The sequence below is a fragment of the Coturnix japonica genome, chromosome 15 (genome assembly GCF_001577835.2).
Source record: "Coturnix japonica isolate 7356 chromosome 15, Coturnix japonica 2.1, whole genome shotgun sequence".
Classification (NCBI taxonomy): domain Eukaryota; kingdom Metazoa; phylum Chordata; class Aves; order Galliformes; family Phasianidae; genus Coturnix; species Coturnix japonica.
The window spans coordinates 2290371-2315200 of NC_029530.1; the positions used below are offsets into that span (position 1 = coordinate 2290371).

A 24830-nucleotide genomic window follows, 5' to 3' on the forward strand; every position below is an offset into this window, starting at 1 on the left:
GGGGCTCGTGACAGCCCCACAGCCCTTGGGTCTCTTTGGGCTGGTGAGGTTCTCTGTCCTGATCCAAGCTCTCACATGCAGTGCTGTCTTGGTTCTTTCACTCCTGCATCTCCATGCAGCACTGCATGCAGGAGCTCAGCCCATTGCTGCCTCCAACCAGGTGTCTCAGAAGGTTTTTATCACGTGTTTATCTTACAGCAAACAAAGCCAATAACCCAAAACTTGTTTTTGTCACCACCTCGAGGTTCCTGCTCGCAGCAGATGCCTCATCAGCCATTCAACTCTCAGCTTCATGGCAAGGCACGGCAATGAGAGGAAATACAAAATCAACAAGGCAGCTGCAAACTATCTCCATGTTCTCGCTCTGATTTAATAGAGATTCATGAGGCTCTGCACTAATGCGCAGAACAAAAAGGATTACAGGGCTCTTGCACCTCGCTCACATTTAAGGGAGGTGAAAATCAGCCATCAACATGCAGATGATAAAGAGCATGCAGAATTTATCCCCCAAGATGATCAATGGAAACCAAAGCAGCACCACTTCAGTTGGCGTGGTGCATCCTGGCCAGGTCCTGTGGCTCCAAAGCTCAGCCTGGAGGTGGAGGAGCAAAGGACATGGGCATAGTATGAGGGAAGCCAGGCTGCTTCCCTCCAGACCCAGCCCTTCCCCAGCGCCTTCTCCTTCTACAAATGCATTTTTCCACCAGGATGCCACATGGACCTTGGGCAGAGCTGAGCCATTAGCAGGGTCTGGCTGCTGAACTCCAACTGTCAATGTGGTCAGTGAAGTTTGCAGCAGATGAGAGAGTCCCCTGTGCCAGAAAACACCTCTATGCTCTTTTTTTAACCTTTTTTTTTTTTTCTCCTTAATTTCCAGATACAGTTCATTCGCATGAAATGGAGCGTGCCCCAAGAAGGCCTTTCCACCTCGCATCCTCTGTCGCAGGCTCAGGAAGCCATAAAACTGGCTGCTATATATTTTCCTTTACCAGCCAGGAAACCTTGGCTGTCATTCAGGAATGTGCCTGGGATATAACAGTGCCACCGAGCCTAAAGCAAAACCTGTGTGTGATAGGATTTATTGGCACCAAAACGGCCCTGAAAGAGCTTTACCGGGACCAGGCTGTGCAGTAATGGGTACAGGATACAGCTACAGAAAGGATCCTGAGCCTGAAACCCCTCATCAGGCAGCAGGAAGGAGACAGCACACGTAATTACCCTGTTTTATTGGTGTGGAAGCTCTTTGCCATAAATTGCACAAGCCTTGTGCTGAGCCGGGGAAGGAGTCCCAGGAACAAAGCCAATTTATTGCCTTGGCTGAGCCATGGGGCCACCAGCCCGCTGCAAGGTGGGGACACTGGTTGTTCTGGGGACACTGACACTGGGGACATGTGCTGCACAAACCACGCTCAGGCTGCTGTAAATAAAGTGGGGCAATGCACAGCGGTTAAACCAGCGCTTTTTTGCTGTCCATGTTGAAGACACTGACCTCTTTATGCTCTGCGCATCTCTTATTGAAAATAATGGAGCAGATTTCACCTTTGTAGCTTATTTCCAACGAGCCAGACGCCGTGCCCCTAAATGAATGATAACAGCTGCCGTGCTGCTGTAACTCCCGTGCAGCAAAGCGTGTTGAAGCCTGTTAGCTCCTGTTTGTTCTCAGCACGGATCATTGCTTCTTCCAGCGCTGCGGGAGCCAAAACCAAAAGGTGGGCTCTATGCAGAGGGCTTAATGGCTGCACCGACAGCAGTGGGAATGAAGCTGCAGCCAGTGGGCATGAGATGCTCTGCAGGGCACCGGGGATTCCAGAACTGACTCAGGGTGGATCTCAGGTACAGTGGCAGGAGGGGAGCCCCAAATGTCATTGGTTTCCAGCCACAGTTGCATGAGGGCACAGTGAAAGCTCACTGTGCTTATTGCTCAGGTTTGCTCTGTGAAAGAGAGGAGGGCTGCTTCATACCTCTGAGCTACTGTCAGCCTTAAGCCAAGGACATATAAGGCAAGAATTATTTTGAGCAATTTGAGGATGCTTTTTTTGTTGTTGCTTTTTTAAAGAAAAAGAACTTTCCCAGAGCAATCATTTTTTATTCTGCACATGGTCACATTCAATATCACAGGCACAGAGTGCACTTAGGCAAAGCAAAGGCAAAGAAAAAGAAATAATAATTGTGTTTTTTGTCCAGTCCTCCCAATTAACTTTGCAGGCATTTTGTAACTGGGACTTCGTAAAAAATCCTGAGGCACTTTTTAGAAGCAAGATGGAAAGAGGTTTTTTTTTTCCATCTCACAGGACTTTTCCTTTTCTTTCTCTGCAGCAAAAGCAAACATGTCAATAAATAAGGAATGAATCTCTAAAAACTTTCTTTGACTCAAAGGCAACCTGAAATTATACAGCCTAATTCCTTCCTAGCACTCCAGCCCAGCCGGTGTGTGCGTCATTCCCGGAGGCAAGCACTGCGTCTCCAAAGGACAGTCCATTAACCAGCACAAAAGCCCCTCTTTCTCTTTGACATATCGGATTAGATTGCACGTTGACTCAATGTCCTCATCCCCTCTCAGCGTCAAGTCCTTTAATTCGGCTCTGATTGCTGGCACAAGCAGCAAAGTCCTCTGCAAACATCACTTTTCCTGCACATCTGAAGGTTGGTGATGCAAAAAACAAATCCTGGATGGTCTGATTGTGAAATATTGGCAGAAAAGGAGCTGCTGTCCTCACCGTTGTCTTGGGCTCACTGTTTGCACTGGTATGAGTGTTGGTGGGGAGCAGCAACTCCCATCCCCGCAGCCCCACCTGGCTCCTATTCCTTTGGTGCACGGTGAGAGCACATTGGCAATTTCAGCAAGTCCTTCGAGTTCTCATGAGAGTTCTGTTACAGAGAGAAGAGTCATATGTCATCTCCTTTGCAAGAAAAGCAAGTGTCATAAAAAGACACTTGAGCTGTTCTGGTTGTCGTGTCAGCAGCCATGAACGTGTTGGGAAAGTCAGGTCATGACAAACATCAGGAGGGGAACTGATTTTGTCTTTCAGACTGTTCAGCTTCCCAGAACCCGGGAGTCATTTGGAGAAGGCTTTAAATGGTACAACCTGGCACCAAAACAACAGTGTCGATTCTGGGAGGGTGGAGAAAAAAAAGGGATTATCTGGATTAGCTGTCTGCTGATGGAATTAGACAGAGCTGGAAAGCTGAGAACAGATTTCATGACAAGGAACACGGCAGGCCAACACAGCGTTCTGTCCATGGGACACACATGGCTGGTGCCAGGTGGTACAGGACTGCCTCTATGACAGCATGGCACAGAGAAGTTGTGGGTTTGCTCCAGAAAAAAACATTTCCCAGACCAGAGCTTTTCAGCCACTCGGTTCCCAGCTCTCCCTTCCCAAGAGAAGGGAATGCTAATTCTCCTGCACAAGATCTGATGGCCTCAGACCCCTCCTCCAAACACAGACACCCAAGCACATTTTCCCACTTCTTTTCTTCCATCAACAGTTACTTCTCAGGCTTTGCTCTTCCCACATCCCTCTTATTTTTTTTTTTTTTTTAATCTCCCATCTGTTAACACCTCTTTTATTATCCCGTGCACTTCTCAAGTCAATGACTGCCATCCACATTCCCTTCCACCGTACATCTGCTGTCGTTTGCAGTTTGGACATATTTTCAGATGCCCGTTTGAAGGCTGCCTTAAAACCTTAATCACATCTGTTTCTCCCAGCCTGAGATAATTGGGTGCTAGAGTCTGCTTCTTTTGCTTATTTTTAGAAGACAAGGCTGTTTTACAGGTGTTTTAGCACGCTGAGGGAGGGAAGAGGAAAAAAGTCAATTATGATCTGAAACTCTCCATGGTGCTTCCCCAACTCCCTGCCCTACCGTGTATTATTGGCTGAGGCGAGAGGACGAGCCCCAGCAGCAGAAAGGTCATGTTTCACCTGTCCCCAAAGTCCTTGTCCTCAGCTACAGCCAGGTCTCCACCACTTCTGTTCTGCAAAGAAAGAACAGAAAATGTTCCAATCTAGGTAATTTTAAAAGAATGCAATGATTATTCAGCAACCTTATGCAAATTAGGGTTTCCTCTGGTACACTTAGCTAATTATGTGGGATTTAAAACTGGAAACGTGACACATTGTTCTACAGCCAGCATCCTGCCCAGTTGGTAATTCCTCTTGAAAAGAAGGATTTAAATAATGAAGAACCATTTGATGTGCCTTTGTGGGTGTGGAAAGAAAGGAAAAACCCACTTCAGATCATGGGAACTTGCTTTGTAGAGGAGCTTCAAACATCAGTTCAGTGATGGCTGCGGCGATGTCTCACTGCTGGCCAGAGCCAACCCACCGCAGTCCTTTGGAGCTGTGACCATGGGACAAGAGGCCCTATTAACTACGTGCCTATTTACAAAAGATCTGAGCCAAAAGGCTGCTTTGCTGCAAGTTATTCAGTGAATTCATTGGCAACAAATCCCAGAACTGAATGCAGATTTCCTGAATCCCTCCAGGTTCTGTAGCATCAAAGACCACCACCAGGAGCAATTGGGTCTACCTGGCAGCTGATAAGCACGGAGGTGCCAGGAAGGCAGCAGAACGGCACCCACCAGCCGTAAATTCAGCTCAGAAGCACAGGCTCCTGAAATAACACACATATTGACAGTAAGAGTTGCATGAGTGCCAGTAAATCTGTCATTAGCGGTGTAAATTAGCACAATTTTTTTTAATAACCATCAGAAAAAAAAAAAAAACTCAACAAAAAACCAAAACTAATCTATATCTAGCAGAGGGTGTAAGACAGGTGAGAGCTGGTTGGGGGAAAAAGCACACTGCCAATTTTCCACAGAAGACACTGATTCCCAGGATCAATCCCAAGGGTTTGGGCTGAGTTCCCACCCTGGAAAGCTGCTCTCGGTGCATTAGTGTACACAAATTCACCAGCAGCTCTAGAAATATTTGTACAGGGTGGTGGAAAGGAGTGGGTGGATTTCTCCATTAAGCCACTTGCCTGTAATTTCTTGTGGAAAATTGTGCATCGCTTCAATTCTACCGAGACATATTGAAAGAAAACGAGAAGGTCACCAAAGCAGTTATTAATATTGCACGCGTGTGCAGATGATGGCGACAGCAGGTTGTCACTCACCGAGAGCTGCCAGGGTCCTGAGCACGCACACACACACAGGCTGCTGCGAGTGTTGGCACTGGGTGTGAGGGTTTTGTCTTGGGGGAGGAAGGAAAACAAAGCTTTGCTTTGGATCTGATAAACGGGTCTCTCCAGAGTGCTCTGGGAAGATCTGCAAGGGAAAAAAATATGACAGTCCTGAACACGCACGAATTATGTATCAGGAGCATTTTTAGGGCTTGGGGCTTTGGGGGGGAGACAATTGTCAGAATAGGATGAGAGAGGCAGCGTGTTTTTGAAGACTGTAAGAATGGTTTAATTTATTATGGAGATGGTCATAAATGCCAGTTTCCTTGTTTGTTCACACTTTGACTGTTCAGTTTGCCGTTCCTGCCCAATCCCACTGCTCCTGTAGCTCCTCCCTATCCCTACATCCCCACCCATGTTCTCCAGCTGTCCTGTTGAAAATTCCTCCCTCCTCTCAGTCTCTTTCTGACTTTACCCTGATGCTCCAAGGCATTTTCCTAAGTGTAGGCTTTTCCCTTCATGGAGGTGACAGGACTGGCTCATTGTCACGGTTGTTTAGTCAACAGAAGCCAAAAAAAATGGAGCCAGGAGCAGAGCTGTGTCACTCACATCCCCTGCTCAACAGCTGTCTTGAGCATGGTGCTGTTTCCTGGCCTTACCCTCCAGATCTTAGGGCTAGTACTTCACAAGACTGGCTTTCTGGTAGCTAACAGGCTCCTCACAACTTTCATGTCTGCAAAAGCAGACTGCCACTGCTCTCATTGGTGCAGTGCAGCTGGGATTCTGCTAACAGCAGTAACAGCAGAACAAAGTGCCAGGTTTCAGCTCCACTCACCAGGTTCCTACCAAGAAGGTGGAGACCCCATCACACAATCCATCTGCTGCTGCTTCCACTCTGCCTTGCAGGAGAAAGCACTGGAAAAGCTACTGTGATGTGTGGTAATAGTCAGTGAGTGGCTCAGAGTGGAAAGAAAAACTGCACGCTAAAAACCCAGCACACTGATCGTCAAATTCATTGCTGGTTTAAGAGAGCACAGATTGAACAGAATAAACGAATCGCGCCAGCTGCAAAACTTCTGGCAGATGGAGCAGGAAAAAAGCAGCTCAGGAAGCTGGGAATGATCTTCACCTCTTCTGAAGGAGGTATTCCTACAGTGAATATATTTAAGAGATGAAAAAAAATCTTCTGCAAAGATGATCTTGCTTCTTTCTCAATGTTTCTTTGAAATAATTATTTCAAACACAGCAGCTCTTGAGAAGATCAATGGCCAGCATTATAAGAATATCTCAGCACAGACAGATCGCTGCTGAAGAAAGAATTATTACCAAGGTTCAACTTTACATTTTTGGTATTAAACAGAGAATATTTACAGCCCAGAAAACTACATGTTTCAAGATCTGAGATGTCATTTTTAGCTATGCATTAATCTTTTAGGTTCACATCAACCACCATCATCTGTTAAGTAAATAGTTATCTTTCCTACCTACCTCCGAGATGCCCTGAATGAATCCATCAGTCACATAAGTCTTCAGTTCTACTGCTGCTGGAAAGAAGAAAAACAACACACTGCAGAAGCCAGGCAAGAGAAGTTTCTTCATAACCCATCACTGAGCCTGTTTTTTAACAATGGGTACAAAACACCCCTTATCTACACAAAGGTATTTAAGATGTAATTGCTATGCCATATTATGGGCATTTGCTATGAGTTTCTAAGACATAAGTATTTAATCTATTTAAAATTAACTCCAAAGTCAATCTTAATGCTGTCATGCAGCTGAAGCTGCAGGCTCTAGCAAAGGTGGAAGAGAATGCAGTTAAAGTTAGAAGTCCCATAGAACACCTCTGATACTCATAAACCTCAACCCATCTCCACACAATTGGAAATGAATTTCACATCAAGTATGGGTGCTTGCATGGTGTCCGAGCATCTCATCTGTAGAAGAGGAGTGCAAACATCTCCCTGTAGTTACTGCTGGCATTACAGTGTTGTCTCCAGGTGATTTTAGCCTTGTTGCATGGTGCATGTACAACAAACTTACGAGGCTCAGCAGCAGTCTCCAATCACACACTACAACAGCAGCATCACCTCTGCACTCCCTGCTGGGCTCAGTCTGAGCTTTTCCTCCTTGTCACCTCGGGGCTACGTTGAAAAGTCTCTGAATCAGCATAGCACCCTTCAACCCAGGTTATGTATTACTGAGCAAAGCAAACAGTGCAGTGATCTTGATTTTTCTGACATTGAATTGAGCCCTGAAAGTTTGATACGATCAGTATGAGATCACATCAGTAGGCAGTGGGATAGCTGGGATCAGCGCACACTCCCACCAACCCGATGCTCTGCCCACACCCAGTGCTGCCCTACTTTTAGACTGTTCCAATTTCCAGATTCATTTTCTCTCAGATCTCCTGCTTGGCACGTTATTAGGTTGTTGTAGGGAATAATGCTCCAACCTCCTGTTTCAGGAACACGTAAGCTGAGAGGATGGTGACAGGTGAGAGGCACAATTCACAAATAGCTATTAATTATCAAAGCCTTCTGAAAATATTTATCTTAATAAATTAACAGGTAGAAAGCTCAATGCAATTAGCAGGAGAGCCCACAGCCGGATGCTGTGCAGTTGGCCCAACTTTAATTAGCCAAATGGCAACACATTCGTAGGAATCTTGACAACTAAAGGCAGCAGGTAATAACATTCACAGCGCTAAGATAAATTGTGTATACACAGAAATCATAATAAACTAAAACTGAAGCTACAATGCAACCTCTCAAGAACACTTCCTGCAGATATCCTTAACCCTTTTATGCCCAAGGCCTCACAAGCCTCGTACAAATTGCTCTGATTCCAACACAACAGCAGGGAGGTTTCCCCCACTGTTTGGTGAGAATGAACATTTTATCAGCACTACTCAAAGGGAACAAGCTGATTACTTTCTGTGCTGGCAGCAGTTACCTCCCTGCTTCCCACTCAGTGCAGCATTCCATCAGCTTCAGACCCACCAGTAACAAAGAGCTCTTTGCAGCAAGGAAATCAGTCTGTCACGATTTACATTGACAGGGAGAAAGGGACAGACAGACCAGCACTGTGCTAGAAATTAGCTGCTTTAATGTATTTCTTCTCTCCCTTTTGAGTTTTCATGGGTACCTGTAAGCACTGTGAGGTCTCACCATCCTGACAGTCCAATTAAAAGAAAAGTTAGATTTGGAGATTCAGTGTTTTAATACAGGCGCTGCTTACAGCATTTTTCCTCATTATTTCATTACATCAACAGTTGGCAGAATAAAATCCATTTTATCTGATTTGTTGTTCGTTGGACTGAGTTCCTCTCCGTTTGCAGGCTGCTGACTTTTTGAAAAGCAACATTTTTACACTGCAGCAGCAGCGTTTCATTTTCTTCATAAAGGCAGTGGTTCTGATAGCTGCAGTTACAGCCACACAGTGGAACCAAGCTCTTAGGTATTTCAAGATTTAGCTCTTATCCTTTCCTCCCCTCTTAAATGTATTAAAATCTCCTGAACCCTTGGGTTATCAGCAACAGTTTCTCAAATAGTCCTATGAGTTCTACTGGTCATGTAAGAGCTTAGTAATGTGGGAACCACCAGAAGGCAAGACCCCACACAATGCAGCACAGCCACGCATGCATCCCTTCCTCTCAGCCCCATGGCAGCCAGAGGCCCAGATACCACCAGCTCTTTTCAAGTTATTTTTATACCACTTGGGCTGTAAAATATGGAATATTTTCACACTGTTATCGGAAGCCATGCCTAGTAAACCTACACACGTGACTCAAATTACAGCTCCCACCAGCAAACAGTAACCTCTTTCCATAATGCGGCATAAGTTGACATGCTGCTCATCCTGAATGCTTTTCAGTGTGCTCATCTATGCGCTCAGAGCTAAAATATCCCTCAAAAAAGGTGGGGAAAAGCAAGAGATAGGCATGCTGTTTTTATTTACTGACCCATCATTTATATCTCAGGCCTGTGCAGCATGAACAACAGGATTTGGAAGGTTGTTTTTACAAGTGGTCCATTCTGTAAAGATAACACATTTTCAGGGAGGTTCTGCAGAACCTCCTCACTTCTAATTTCTGTCTAGGCAATGGAAATGGTATTGAAAGCTTTTTCTAACAGAGTGAGCAAGATTTCAGTTGAACTCAAACTATTTGATATGGATAGAAAAAGTAACAGTATAAGAACAGGTAATAGAAAGCTGTTTCTTAAGGTAATACTTAATTTACAGAAGATGGTTGAGAAGCTGCTTTTGTGCTGCTGACAATGCCACAATGAAATCAGTGATTCTAAAAGAAATTGCAGTTAGATTGTACTTTGTTGTGTCTTTTATTAAGGTGTAAAATTCATTACTAGTGAAGGGATAAAAGGTGTAAAATTTTGGTCTTGAAAACTTCTGTGTTAAGATGATGAGAGGCCTCTGTCAACCAGGTTTCTAAAATGCAGAGACCTGCTTCGAAACATATTCCTAACTTTCTTAAATCATAACTTCCATTCTGGCCATGGAAGACTGGCAAAGAGAGCAGCACGTTCAGTGAATTTGAAGGTCAGTAGCTCAACCATTCTCTACAGCAAGCAGCTGTCTGCACACTGCCTGCAACCTTACCCTTCAGGTTCTTTGGCATCAGCCTTAATATCCAGGGAACTGTCACTGTCACAATAGAACAACAGGTTCTCAAAAAACCATCATAATGCCATCAGAATCATTAAGTTGCCAGAACTGAGCTAATGTCTCTTTGTCAGCTAAAAATCACCAGACAAATGCCATCAGATTTGCCAGCACTGCTCACTCTTTTTGCAGTATTGTCTTAAATTCAACACAGAATATCAATACTTGTCCATTTTGCATCCTTATCTATGATGCCTGAAAATAGAAATAGCTTTAGGATAGGATAAAATATGTGTTTAATTTTTGCCAAGTGTGATACCACTGAAGTCATTAGCCAATATTGGTTCCAACATGAGATTACGAACAGCAGGACTTGAACGTGCTCCCTTTACAGGATTAATAGATACATGTCTCATAACGCCTTTGTGTGCAGTGACAGCTTGAGGCTGTCAATTTCTGCCATTTCCTGATTAAAAGCCATCAGATAAGCTTACAGCTATTCAAGAAGCATGAACAGAGGATGCAGCTGAGGACAAATAGTTACGTGATGTATGAAGGCTTAAAGCATAGGAAGTTTTTGGCAACGAGATGTGCAGTTTCACAGAACATTTTAATTGAATCACATTCTAAGAAGCCGTCAATGTCCAACTATTAGATCTCTCAGATTACATAGCATATTATCATTTTTAAAAAGTATCTTTTTTGAAGGGAAGGGAGTTCAACGAAGGCTGCTTTAGTGTACTGGCTTTTTTTCAGCCACTGAGACAATTTCTATTGCCTATTGTAATAAGACAGGAATCATTCACCTTTGGAGTTAATATACCTCTGTAAAGCTATTACAGAGACACACAGGACAGCTTCCCTTGAAACACACAGACTGTAGGGCAAGACAGTCATTTCAATTCTGATTAAGGTAGCCAGTGTTTGACTGTTAGAACAGAATCACATAACAGTCAACAGTCTTGGAACAGATATCTGGAAATCATTTCACCCTAGCCCGCGGCTCAAAGCAGGGTGCGCAGGAACAGAACGTTCACAAATACGTGCGACTGGGTTCTAACCATCTGCACAGATGAAGACAACAGTAGCAGCCAGAGAATTAGACTAGAGCAGAGAGACACAGCAACAGGACCCACTGCCTTGCACAGGTATGACTGGGAAGATGGATGTACCCACAGCCTGCGTAGCAGGAACTGAAGGGCCAGGGCTGAGCTGAAACACAGCCTCTGGTCAGAGGATGCGGGTGAATGGACCAAGTTGAGCTATTAAGGTCTATTACAACATTCAGGGCCCTGACAGTGGGGAACACAAATGAGCTCGAAATATATTCCTACTGATAGATTACAGCACTGCTCACAGGGACAGTATGAACGCAAACAGATAACGGACCTGCACAAAAGAATAATGATCATCTATTCTCTCTTTGCTGAGAAAACCATTAAGCTACAAACTTAAAGGCCTTCACTATTCATGATTCAACAGAGTAAACTGGTGGCTTCTTATTATGCAAATACATGAAATGCTTTGTTCTGGGAATATAAAACAAAACAATAGATTGGAGCATCTATAAAGAACCTTTATTCCTCTATGCCATTATTATATCAGACTTACATGTCACATATATTCCCCACAATAACAATCCAAGGGAATAAAGAGGCTTCCCTCCCGTGATCCTGCACCTCTTAGTAGCTCCCTGTTCACTGTGTTGATAACCCACAGGAAGAAGGTTTCCAGGAGAAGACAAGCTGCTACAAGTTTCTAACCCCTCTTGCCTATGTTGATAAGCAGCTTGCTGAAAATAGACTGTAGTGCCACTGTAAGACAGGCTTCTCCCACTTCCCAACCTTTCTTTAAATGCAACATATGATTTTGATAAAAGTCTGTTAATCATTGTACTTGGTGATTTATAATCATTATGCACAAGGTAGGGCACTCAGAGACCCGTGGTCAATGTGCTTCTGATTATTTCCATAGCTTAATGCTGAAATATCTTCTATGCTTACTCAACTCAGACTAGAAAAATACTTATCTTTCCACCAGTCATCCCTGGAAAATGAATTAAACCATTAAAGCTTCCGAAAAGAAGAACAGCCATTACTTTCTCCCTCCTGGTAAAGCCAAACCCCCTGACCTGTTTCTTAATCGGAGTTAAAGGTTGGTTTTCTTCAAGCTTTGGCATATCTGTAAGAGAAAAAAAAAAAAAAAAAAAAGCTGTTATACAAATGAGGGCTTAAGAGACATTCCTACAGTCACCAAGGCTACCACATCCTAATAAATAAAGCTGCATAGACATCTCTGGATTGCATTTTAACAAGAAAACCTGAAGCCTGTGTTATAGGGATGAAATATGAGCACATACAAGACTTCTCTCTGGAAGAACACATTCTTAGAATATATTTTACAAAATGCTGGACAAGAAAAAGCTTGTATCCTTACACTGTTTCAGTGAAGAAATGTATCACACCTGTCACTCATTCTGTGTTGCCTGGGGAAGTCAGCATCTGTCCCTCCCCTGTCTTGCATACTGGGATGTTCCTTACTTTATCACCAGTAGTATTTATAATACTGTCAAGTACCATCAAGAAATCATCACGTTTTTTGTTCAGAGATCAACAGCTTGGTATTCAGTCTTAAAAATAAGTCTGTCAGCATCCATCTACATGTGTGGCCGTTCTGTCTGTATCAGAAGAAAAAACAAGACAGTACGTCTCCAGAGGAGAGTGTGGCAGTGATCCAAAAATGGCAGATTAGCAACACTTTTAAATTGGTCTGGCAGAGCTTTCTGTAACGTATGTCATGCTAAATGATCAGGATTAATGGTTGCCATGAGATTATCATCTTCATTCAAATTAAAGGTGTTAATACCGCAGAAGTTTCAAATTCACAGGAAAGTAAAAGTGGATTTGTTATAAACAGTCAGGAATTTGCTTTAAGATGACACAAAATCCAGTAGGGTATTCCCCCACCTATACTCACCTCCCGTGTAATCCAGAGCAGGGAATATTAAGGCAAAATCAAAGACATTTCTGCATCAAGAATGATCAAGAATCCTCTGATAGTATACACAGAATAACAAACAAAATACCACATCAGCTGACCATCACAAAGACAGAAACCTATTTAGCAGTTGGGCAGGTATTGGCTTCCAACAAACTGCTCCAATAGCATCTTCCCCCTTACAAGTAATGCACTTTCAGTGCTGAGAGCACATCTAAAAACAATATGAACAATAGAACAGTGTAATGCTGCACTGAATGCTTTCAGAACATGAGGCAAAATTAAAATTAGCAAAGATGACAATGCTTTACTAACCTCATTCCACAGGTCCACTTCTTTGCTTCATGTAGTTAGTCATTGGGTAAGGATGGGAGAAGTTAAGCATACAGTAAACTTTGACTTAAGTAGAAATTTAATCCAAGGACACTTTGCAATGCATTTTCTTCACAGAAGATGATATTGCCTTAAATCCAGGAAAACGTGAATTCTAATGTTATAATTTGTTGTCTCATTAAAAAAATTGAGAGTATGGTCTCAGTTGTCTGTAATGCGTGAAGGTTAACAAGTGAGAAAGTGCATGTTTCAAAATTATTGGTGGTGTCAAAATGTTACAACATGAAGAGCTGCAACTGACAACTGATGTGAAATCATGATCAAAGCCAAGACACTGCAGGTATATCTCAACAGCTGTCAGCTTCTTTGTAGAGCCAAGTAGTTCAGTGCCAAACCATTAACTCAATTTGATAGCAGCTGCACTTTGTGTAAGCAAGGTCTCTCAGCTTGAAGGAAAATTAACCTTAAAAGCTCTACACTAAGATCCCCAAATAATCGACTTCTTGTTTCATAACTAACAGGTTACCCAACAGCAGACTGAAGAGCCAATTAGAAAGCTGTCTAGCTCATTATAAATAGAGTATCTTTAGTAACAGGTATTACGCATATACCCCTTAAACTATAAGTAACTACTGAAAATTAGAACAGAACAGTAACTACAATGTGATTACAGATCAGATCACAGACCGCTCTAAATAACAGACAGTAGATTATGTCCCCCTTTTCAGAAATCTCCACTATTAACATCCAAGTAAACAAGCATTCTTAGATAATCCTGTGCCTGAAGATAGATGAAAATTATTTTTCATCTTAAGGAAGCTACAGTTGTTATTTCAAAAAGCAGAAAGAAGTAAAGAAAAAGAAATCTGTAACTGAAGTCAACCTCAAACAGTTAAGGACTCCACAAAAACTCTGGAGCTAATGAAAGATGTTTCGTTCTTTATTATTGTGTAATACTTTTATCACAGAAACGTAGTATTTACAAATATACACATATAGACTGCTGATCATAAAATGTTACTGAAGAATTAGTCAAAAAATCAATTTACAAAAACCAAAAACTTCCCAAAGATATTCTGCCTGAAAAAATTTAATGAAATTTCAAGGAGACAGTTCTGTACAGAAAGATAGGTTTCAGCTCCTCAAGTTCAGGTAATATTAGAGAAGAGAGTTGTGAACCAAGTGAGCTACGCTCAGCTGTACATTTAAGATGAGGCAGTTTTAATGTTGTTCTTTTACATAATTTCTTGATGATCAGATCAACAGGTCTCAGGAGGCACTAGTTTGAATGTTTTTGGAAGCTGCAAGCATCGCTCTCACTTTGGCCATAAGATCCTACAGAACACAAGAGAAAAAATGATCAGGCTTGCTTAAGCTTTAAACAAAGATAAAGCATGTGACAAACAAAACAAAAAACCTGCATTAAAGGACTCTAATCACACAAAATACTAGAATTCATGATTACCAGATATTAACAGTCTCCAGGCTAAAGAGAAGAGGAAAACATTTGTATCACAGCAACTGTTTTCATAAGTGTGTTTTCACTACAATGCTACAAAGTGCTCTGCTTAAACAATTAGAGCAGTTTCTAAACAACAAAACACAGAAATCATCTCAACTGAAACAGAAAAAAGTATTATCTTCCTCAAAACTGTAACAAATATATAAAGCTACTAACCAAGCAGGTAAAGAAAGAGCGCAAGTGCTCATTAAGATGAAAGTGCTAACAATTCTTTAACAGAGAGCTTTTTGTAAAGCTGAGCCAAAAATTTACATACAACAGCAGCACTATTTCTACATACAACAGTGAAAGAAACATTAAGACTACTGTAACACAACAGCAATTCTCAATCGTGTCTGAGTACTCAGCAGAAACAGCATTACAAAAGGAAATTCTCATGTAAATGCATCTAATAACTGGGCTGCAAAAAATGATCAGGAAGTAAAAAGTGTTTATCAGTAATGAATCACAGATTACTTAACACGTTTCTTCACATGTGTAATGCAAATAATCCTTAGTACTTTTAAAGCATTTTTCATCTGAAACTCTCAAAACACTCAATTGTAGAATGCAGCATCGCTATTTCACTTTGCAGATGTAAGGAAGTGAATGAGAAAAGATAGAGAAACCAGGGTAAACTAGCAGACTGGCAGCAAAATAACCTTTCTAATGATGAGGCAAATTAAAATTTCTTTGGGCCTTCACAATAAAATCATGCCAAACAAAATTATGCAAGGAAATACCATGGAGATACACAGAAGTCTTGTTCTTCTTCCTGATTTTTTGAAAGCAGTAAGTAAAGTACTGCATTTGAATATAATTTCAAAGCTACTGAACAGATGCATTTTAAACTATACTGCAAGTCAGTGTTTAGTGCTACTGATATATCCTCCTCTTACAGCTGCCCTTTCACAGAACCACAGAAGCATCAAGGTTGGCAAAGACCTCTAAGATCAGCCAGTCCAACCATCCACCTGCCATCAATATTTTCCACTAACCTATGTCCCTCGGTACAACATCTACGTGCTTCTTGAACACCTCCAGGGTCAGTGAATCCACCACCTTCCCTGGTCAGCCCATTCCAGCACATCTGAGCAATCAAATACTAACCAATAAATACTGTGTCATAAGCAATATTTAACCCCAGAAACTCATGAACTTTACCTATGTCTAAAATCAGTATGTTATTAAAAAGGTAAAGCATCTACTATACTTTTAAGACCAGGACATAGTTAATGTCTCTACTCTTACCAGGAATTTCCATGCATTTCTCTGGTAGCTTATGAAGTGCTATGGTGTCAGTGTTCCATTTTCTTTTGCCAGTGCCTGCACTTCCTATTTGATTGCATATTCTTGTTTATGGTTTCTTTTCAAAACGAATGACATATTTTACGTAAGATATTAGTCTACTAGTATTAAACTCCAATTACTTCTATTTCTCTAGAGGAAGTAAATCTTGGAATGATACAAAGGATAATCTACCCATTAAAAAAAAAAAAGAGAGAGAGAGAGAATATAAAAAGCAATTCTGATTCTAAATTGTAAATTTCCCAAAGCACAATGAAGAGCTTTCCTCCTCTACATTTGGCATATAGAATGGAAAGAAGTTTAAAATGCATGAAGTTTCTGAGAGGATGAGTGAAATCAAAAAATTTAAAACAGTTTTTACCAGGCAGTAGCTTTTAAAAAATAAACTGAGGTATTTTGACTAAGAATGGATATCGGAAAAGTGTGATAAGGATAGTGAATGCATTTAGATTATGGCATGCCATACAGACACACATACCTGTTACGGTTGGTTGCAGATAGCTATGCTATGAGCCACATCAGGCTTGAATATAGCAACAAGAAGTTCACAGGCATAAACAGCAACAAGGGTACGACAAGTAAGCTGTAGCTACTGCTCAGTGCAAAGCATGCAAACTAAAGTAGGTGTAAGAGGACACATCTTTCCTCTACTGACAATACTACAAACTTAAGAGTTTGCCAAGATGCTCCTTCGACCTTTCATAAAACTTGTTAAGATCACTACATGGTAAGACGGACTCTCAGTAATATCTGCTGTTGGCAGTAGGTGTACGGTTCTAGCACAATGTGGACTTTCATATCTTAGCAGTGGATGTACTGCACCATGATGAGCATAGCTTGATCTTTAAAGGCTTAATTAAACTTGAAAAGAGAGCAGCTACATAAAGCAACAAAATTGCTTGTCTCATAAACAAAGAGACTGACAATAAACATGTCTCTATATTGTATGCAAAGCTAGAACTGCACAATGTATTAAGAATTTCCTATGATGGACACACATAATTAAGTAATACGCTTTAAATCTGTCTACTTGTACCTGAGTGATTTTACTCTGCACTGAAGACACAATCGCTGAAGAGATTTGGCCATCTTTTTCCTGAGAAACTCCCCTAAAAAGTACAATCAGAATTAGAATTCTATAGCATATGTTTTCAAAATGCATTTCGCTCATCATTACAATTTGGAGCACCACTGTACAACTACCTCATGCATTAGTCAGAAGTTCTGTCATTCAACTAGAAGACAAGATAAGTCAAGGTCAGAAGACTAAATCCTACACAACTGATTAAAAGAAATCTGAAGAACAGGCATGGGATTATCAACAGGACTGTAGAACACTCTGTGGAAATAACCTGTGAACTTCTCAGTGACACTGAAATTCAAACCGCTCTATTAAAATCTTGCTTCAATTCCGTTTAGTGAGAATTATTAACTTAGAATTACACTGCGGAATATTCCACACAACTGTTATTGTAGGAGTGTGTCAATATGTATACTTCAACAAGAAGCAGAACCTTCTGTTTACCACCGTTAAGTGATCCTATTTAATCCAAAACGTAACATGAAAAATCCTTTGACAGATTACATTTGTACAGGGATTTCCTATTTAGAACATCAAGTGTAGCATAGAAAGTGTTGCATGTTTTCCAGGATTTTAAATCATTGTTAGACTGATGCTCTCCCAGTGTCTTCTACTTTTAATAAACACACACATACATTTGCACACAGAGCTTTTTACCATCCAAGCTACATCAAAAGACACATTCATAGTAAAGAGTCATCAGCATTACAGTATTACTGTAAGAAAGTGTATTACCTGGAGCGTTCCTGGCTGGATTCCCTGCTCTCCACAGGAGAGACACTATTTGAATGCACAGAATTTTTGTGTGTGGATGGTTTGCCTGGTGACGCAGCTGGTGAAGGAGACCTAGCTCTGGACTTAGTACGTGATCTAGACCGCCTCTTCTTCTTTTTTTCATGGGGACTTCTGTGAGGAGAAAATATTCCATTGAAGGCTATCTATAGCAGCATGAAACTAGCTCAGCGGAAGGCACTTTTCACACTTCTAAAAGATCATGCAGTCTGCTTCCATAGAGTACATGTACAGAGCAAGCGTTACAGTTGTACCTTGATATCATACTTCTAACTCCAATACTGTACTTCTCTGGCTGTATCAGAAGCTCTTTTTAACAAATTGCAATAAGCAACTGATAGTATCTAAAGAGCCCACATGGAATACTACTTCCCAGGTACAGAGGAATTACAGACAGTATTTGATGGTCTAAAGCATAACAATGAGAAGTCTTCAGTTGAAAATCTGAAGCATAACTTTGCTATAGCTAAGTTCCTTTCCAAACAACATCAGTCACCTGGAATATAATGAGGAACAGAAGAATTTATATTTCCCAGTATTTTCTTAGTCCATAAATGAATAAAGCATGGAACTATAGATAAGATCTAAAATGCAAATCCACAGTCCATTTGCTTGCTTTTAAAAATTATCTCAAGTTGATGAATATGATGAATACGAGAAACAATCAGTTGAACTATACTGATGATGTTCTCATTCGTACGTACTACAAATCAATTAATTGGGGGCTGTCAAATGATGGAAAACTATCTTATGAAACAATACAAACATTTTAAAAATTGCAGGTAAAAGTGATTGCTGCTTCCTGCTCCACAGGAGACAGAAAAACAGCTTAAAGTCTAATCTTAACGGATGACAAAAAAATTCTGTATGCTCAGTTTAGAAACCTTAAGGTTTTGTGTTCTGTGTGCACATTAGCTGTACCTATAAATGAATAAAAAAATTCACTTGCATATTGAATTTAGAGACAAAACATTTCAAGCCTTTTGTGCATACACTTTCCAGATGTTTTTGTCAATCACAAACAACAGTGGTTACGTGATCTCCATGATAGCAGGTTCTGAGAGTCTGCATGCAAGGTGCTCTCAAAACAGACATTACTTGTTTCATATTTCACATTCTACTCAGACAGCAAAATGATTGTTGAATATAAAGCACAGCAACTTCTAAACTGGATTCTCCCCTTATTTGTCCAAATACAATGAGTACCCAAGCAATTTGCAAATATCAGTAAGAATAACACAGCATATGACCTCTGTAGGCAGCCAAAGAAGACATGAAACTCCAAGTAAATCTCAGCTTTCACAGCCTGTAGACAGTAGCATGTTGATGCTTGCTACTTTGGTTGTACATTCAGTGTTCAAACATAATCAAGATAAGCTAAAGAGGAACTAGTGCTTGATTTTTCTTTTTCCTCCACGGATGTATTTGTTTATTAAAACAGAGACCCATAGCAAAAGCACTTTAACCTAGGGACTATACAATAACTCAGGCAACATTTAAAGTACCTTGTGATAACAGAATGTAACCTTTACTTGAATGAGGTGTACTTACTTGGATCGTGCACGTTTCCTACTATTTCCAGGACTATTACTAATGCGATACGCTGTTGGAACACTTCTTTCCTCTCTCCGCCTTTCTGGTGTGTGAGCTCTCCTCCTAGGAGACCTTGATCGTGACCTATGCAGGAAAAAACATCCAAAAGTTTGCTTTTTTGTTACTTCTGTTATTTATACTGCTATTTTTATTTCAGTGGAATTGTGCTGTCACCAAAGGCAAATGTATCACCATTCATATTTTTATTTTACACCAACATGGGGTATCTACTCTCCAAGACTTGTCACTTGCACAAGAACTTCTTACCCACCCCACACATTTAGGATGTATTTGTCCATTGCTTTTCAGTCTCAACAGTTGGGAAAAATAACTTTTTTTTTTTTTTTTTCCCCCCCAGTATTGTGTGTTAGCATCAATGTTTGTATTAGTAGGTGGGAATGTTTCTCTTCAGTGCAGTCACCTATTGTGGCAACAGAGTTTACTAATGCTGGTACACAGAAGTCCAATTTGGCTTGAAGCCTGGAACTGTCAGGCCCGACCTTGTCTTCTCAGATTAATGGTGCGTTTTCAGAACTGCTGCATCATAGAGATAAATCCAAGTTTTTGTTTTCAGTGCATCTCCAATACTGACAAGTCCAGGAAATTTTAACCCCGCTGTTGCAGAATAAACCTAATGTAGCCAATATTTTCACCTGTGCAAGTGACCAAATACCCATGACTGGTGTTATTTGGCATTAGCACTCGAACTTAAAAGTATTTTCCTAGAAAAAGACCAAGATGAAAATAAAGAAAGCATGCCCAGTTAAGATCAGAGATCGACTTAACAGCATAACTTTTTTTTTTTTTTTTTTCCTAATATCTGCAATTAAATGGATATGGAAAAAAAGTGAGTATTTTTTCATAACCAAATAAATTGAATGAGAAAAGTCCTGAAGGATGGAAGGGAAAAGGAGATAAAGTTGAGAAGGGGACAAGATAAGTTTCCAGCTTGAAAAAAAGAAAGAAAAAACACCAGACCCAAGATGTGCCCCAAATTCTTTGTAGCTGCAGTTAATTTTGTTCCCACTAACCTATACAGTTCTAATAAATGGTTTGCTTTCAAGCTTATCTATGTACTATAGGTACACCATTCCATGTATACCAAGCACTCATTCTCTTTCATTCTCTTGCAGTGACCAAAAGAGAAGCAATTTGTGAAATCACTGATCTTCTGAAGACTCAAAACTGTATATTTAGCATAAAAAAGCGTTCCTGAGCCATGTCTTATACCTACAACAGAAGCGATCAATTGAAAATGAATAAATGATCACAATGGCAGTTAAGTGCTCCAAATTAACTGCTTAATTCCTTAGAAATCTGATCTTTACCAGGCCTTTCAGAAGGAGTAAAAAAGGAAAAAAAAACACAACAGATCATAAAGTTTGGTCAGTCAGACACCTTGACGTTTTACCAGGATTTCCCTCAAAAGAGCGCCAGCAGTCAAATCTTTTCGTTGTCCAAGCTGCCTGATAACTTTCCCGCTCTGTTGCTGCTGCCACTGATGAGCTGCTCAGACTCGGTTCCATGCTCAGTGTCCCTGTGGATGCTGTGAGTCTGTGATACGGAGGCACACACTTCACATTCAGAATAAAATGTGCTAGTTTTGGTATTAACTAGAATCCTGAAAAGGCTCCCTTAACCAAAAGCTGAACCTTAGTTCAACATGCCTATATGGACCAGCCTAAAAAAAGTCCAAACAATCAGAAAGAAAAATGCATTAGCTTCATTTTTATGAATTGAATATGATGGTTTTGGTTTTACAACATTCTTCCAATCGCTAAACGTTAAGAACTTTGGCCATTAGTTTCAAACAATTAAAAACAGCTTAACAGTGTTACTGTGATATAACAATTATTACTTTCATTACACTATTATTTCAAGACACTCCATTCCTTTAAAGTCGATAGAACTTGTATTGAGAAGCATCCCAGAAGTTCAAAGGATTACAAAGCTTGGCATGTCTCATTACAACATAAGAATTAAAACTAAGTTAATTGATACTGCCTCAACAATAAGAGAATTGGTTTGGAACAAAGAGCAGTTATTTCCAAGTCTCATTTTTCTGCAGCTCTCTCTCACACGGTATAAAGACAGTAAAAAGAAATAAGATCAATATTCAACAGTTTCAGGTTTCCATCTCTACTCTAGTTCAAAATAAACTAGATTTCAACTAACCAAATTACTATATCGTTCAATATGCAAAGAGCATTTCTCCATCTCCTCCTCTCACAAATGCATCATAGGCTCAGATGTACTACAGAGAGACCTACTGATAGAAAACAGATGCAGATACAGAGTCATTCCTTACGCTTACTGTCCAGTTGTGAAATCAAACTTTCCAGTGAAGCAGCATACTTAACACTTCAGCAACTGACAATGCACACTACCAGATACAATTCACATGACCTTTTTATGGCACCGTGAAGTTGTTTAGAAGAAAGATACCACAAAGCATTTACTAGAGATGACCAGAAGGTACCGAAGACCATTTGCCAATAAAGATTTAACAGATGTGCCTCATTTCTGACATTAATTACTTATTTGTAATAACTAGTCATCTCCTTGGAACTAACATCTCCAAAGCAAGCCACACTAGAATACCCTACAGTGCTTTTGTACATGGCTTACTCTTTCTATGGCTTTTGTTTTACTTGTCATGTTGGTCTAGGATTAAAGCCAGGCCATCCCAAGAGCTTTATGGGACTGTTTGCACCTGAACTCCCTAAATTAGCCACACTTTCTCACCTGGTACTCAACCATTGTTTCAGGCTGAAACTTGGCAATTACCACACACAAGGCAACAAATGGAAATAATTTTCTACGCTAAATATCAGGATTTGAAAAGAAAGAAAAAAAAAAAATAAAAAAATCACATCTTCTAACGAGGCACCAACATTTGCCTCTTCTAGGGAAATTACTAAGACAAGGCGTTATTTTTACCTAAACATTTGAGAGACAAAACACTTTAGTGTCTCAATGGATTATGAATCAGCCTCCCACTCTTGATTACTTGATTATTTTAACACCTTTCAAGTTTCTGGAGCAAGAGCTTTAATTTTGGAAATAGATTGTTTATGTTAAGATACAGCAAACACTTTAAGCAAAGCTTGGCTAACTATCACGATCATTTCTTGTACAACGTCAGACATATGTGGATAATTTTTCAAGGACCTAATTAGAAATACAGGGATAGAAAAAAATCTCAAGAAATCAGACTCTTAACACTCTCCAAACCATCATTCTTAATGCAGAAATTTCCCATGATGAAGCTTTTACAAGCTGTATTAACCACTGAGAAACTATAAAAAGCTTTCTAGTCTCTATCAATTTACATCCATTACTTACTGTCCAAACCCTAGAGACTGAAGAAGAATGTTCTACACCTCTCTTCTGGGCGTACACAATGACTCAATTAATTTTTCTCCATTTTTTCCAGTCATCATTCTAACTCTCTTCCCCTCACCCTATCTAAAGCCAAACAAATCAACAACAAAAAAATATTTCCCATTTTAAACAAACCTCTATAAATCTTATTTTCAGTTCTTGAACTTGTCTTCTAGCTGAGGATTCACTCTATCAATACTATGTAAGACCTCCTTGTCTTGCCTGACTTCTTCCAATGTGAAATTTTTACTATATTCCCATCAGCCTACTCCTTACTGGTAAATAACAAAAAATACACTTGACACAAAAATACATTTCTGTTAAAGTAAACCAATACAGTCACCACCCCAAGATCCAGGAAGAAGGTATTCTGTGTTAATTAGAGGACCTCAAGAAGAAGTTTAGTTACAGTCTTGTGATACGTTGTAGTTAGTAAGGTAAACTTTGATTTCTAACAGGTCTCTTGACTAGAAGTCTTACACAAGTCCCGAAGAAATTTCAAAGTGAACAGGTGACCACTCAGCACTGAATGATAGTGCCTTAAGTTCCCATAAACTATGGGTTTCTGAATGGGAGACCCTCCAGAAGGTCCTTGTTTGAATTGGTACATTCAGATCAGAAATATGATAAATGAGAGTCCTTTCCAGTTCAGTTCTAACCTGACTAAAGTTTTATGATGTGCAAAATGTTCTCAGTGCAAGAATTGGTGCAGTTCTTAAAATTCAGCCAGCCAGCAAAACCACTGGACTTCTTAGGTGTATCACTCAACAGAGACCTAGGAAAAATCCATTCAAACTTAATTAGTTGTTGTGTTGATTCATTATGTTAGGACTACTATGTATCTATTAATTAATTTGTGCCAGAAGGCACATTCGACATCGCACACAAAGATCAGCTTCACTGAGCAGCATACGTAAGTACTGATAAGGATCTTCTCAGATGATTCTTTTTCAAGGTACTAGAAAAGAATTTTATGTTTTTTAAATCATCACAATCATGTTACTAATTCTATCCCTGTTTTTACCACTGATAAATAAAATCAAGGATAAAAATATGAAACGTAGCTTGAATTAAGAGATGCTGGAGCTCCAAGCAAAGATACGGGTTGACAGGGAGGCAAAGAAAAAAAAAGAAGCGATTCACTTGATGAAACATCTCAAGGTATCATTAACTCTGAAAAGACTCATATTCTCTATATAAGCAAGAAAAGCTTAATTCAGCACTATTCCATTTACACATTAGTTATGTACAAAAAAGGAACAGTACCAGATTATTCCGGAATGCAGCTAATAACATACAGAGTATTGTGACTTCCAGTTAGTCGAATAGGCAGTGTGTCAGACTGTTTAAGCCCAAGTTATGTTCATTTAATTTCTTTCATCTCTGAACAACAGAGATGTCATAAGTATCATATTTAACCTAAAAAAAAACCTAGTAGAAAATAACAAGTTGTAAAGCATTAACACTTACTCACATTACCATAGTTAGACACTTTGTTAAATAAACAACAACAAAAGTACAGGGAAAATATATGATGAGAAGATCTGTCACATCACCATCAAGAGCTAGAAAAGAATTGAGAAATAACTGGGCCATCTGTTTCTGGGGAAGAAGCATTTAAGCCACAGGCATGTCCACAAAGATAATAAATAATTCTGCATCCGACACATACACAGCTAAGGTAGTATTTATAGTCACAATTCATTTGAACTGCAAGTTACTGAAATACTGTTTAGATATTCTGTTGCATGATCCAGAGACTACAACCTCAATAATATGCCTTTTTGACAGACCACAGTGACTGCTATGTGGCCTGGCATTAAGACAAGGCAAAGTTTACATACAGCAAACTTTAAAGGTTCTGAGACTCAACCATCTTAAATGTAATTAACAACATTAACATAACATCTAGCTGTAAGCTAATACATGTTATAATTAATGTGTTTACTTTCATTAATAAGCAAATATACAGTTAACTATGCTGGGGTACACTCTCCTATGGTTTCCTTTACCAACTCTGTTTTCACCCTTCTTGGATGCCTGCCACATCTCTCCAGTCATTCATCAATCACATTGTTTCATATGCTACCCAAT

The 24830-nt window shown here is 40.1% G+C and overlaps 1 protein-coding gene across 8 annotated transcripts in view; it reads right to left on the reverse strand.

Annotated features, from left to right (window-relative positions):
• Positions 1-13996: 13996 nt before the first annotated feature.
• SFSWAP (splicing factor SWAP) overlaps positions 13997-24830 on the reverse strand; it is a 37545-nt gene continuing 26711 nt past the window's right edge. For 5 of the 8 annotated variants that reach the window (XM_015877648.2, XM_015877652.2, XM_032447792.1 and 2 more), the window contains 5 exons: positions 20751-20906; positions 19311-19436; positions 17703-17873; positions 16923-16995; positions 13997-14412 (listed from right to left, as the gene is read on the reverse strand). In XM_015877648.2, coding sequence (XP_015733134.1) covers positions 14347-14412; positions 16923-16995; positions 17703-17873; positions 19311-19436; positions 20751-20906 — 592 coding nt within the window. In that variant the 3' untranslated portion in view covers positions 13997-14346. The other 3 variants (XR_001558453.2, XM_015877649.2, XM_032447793.1) reach the window with 3 other exon arrangements.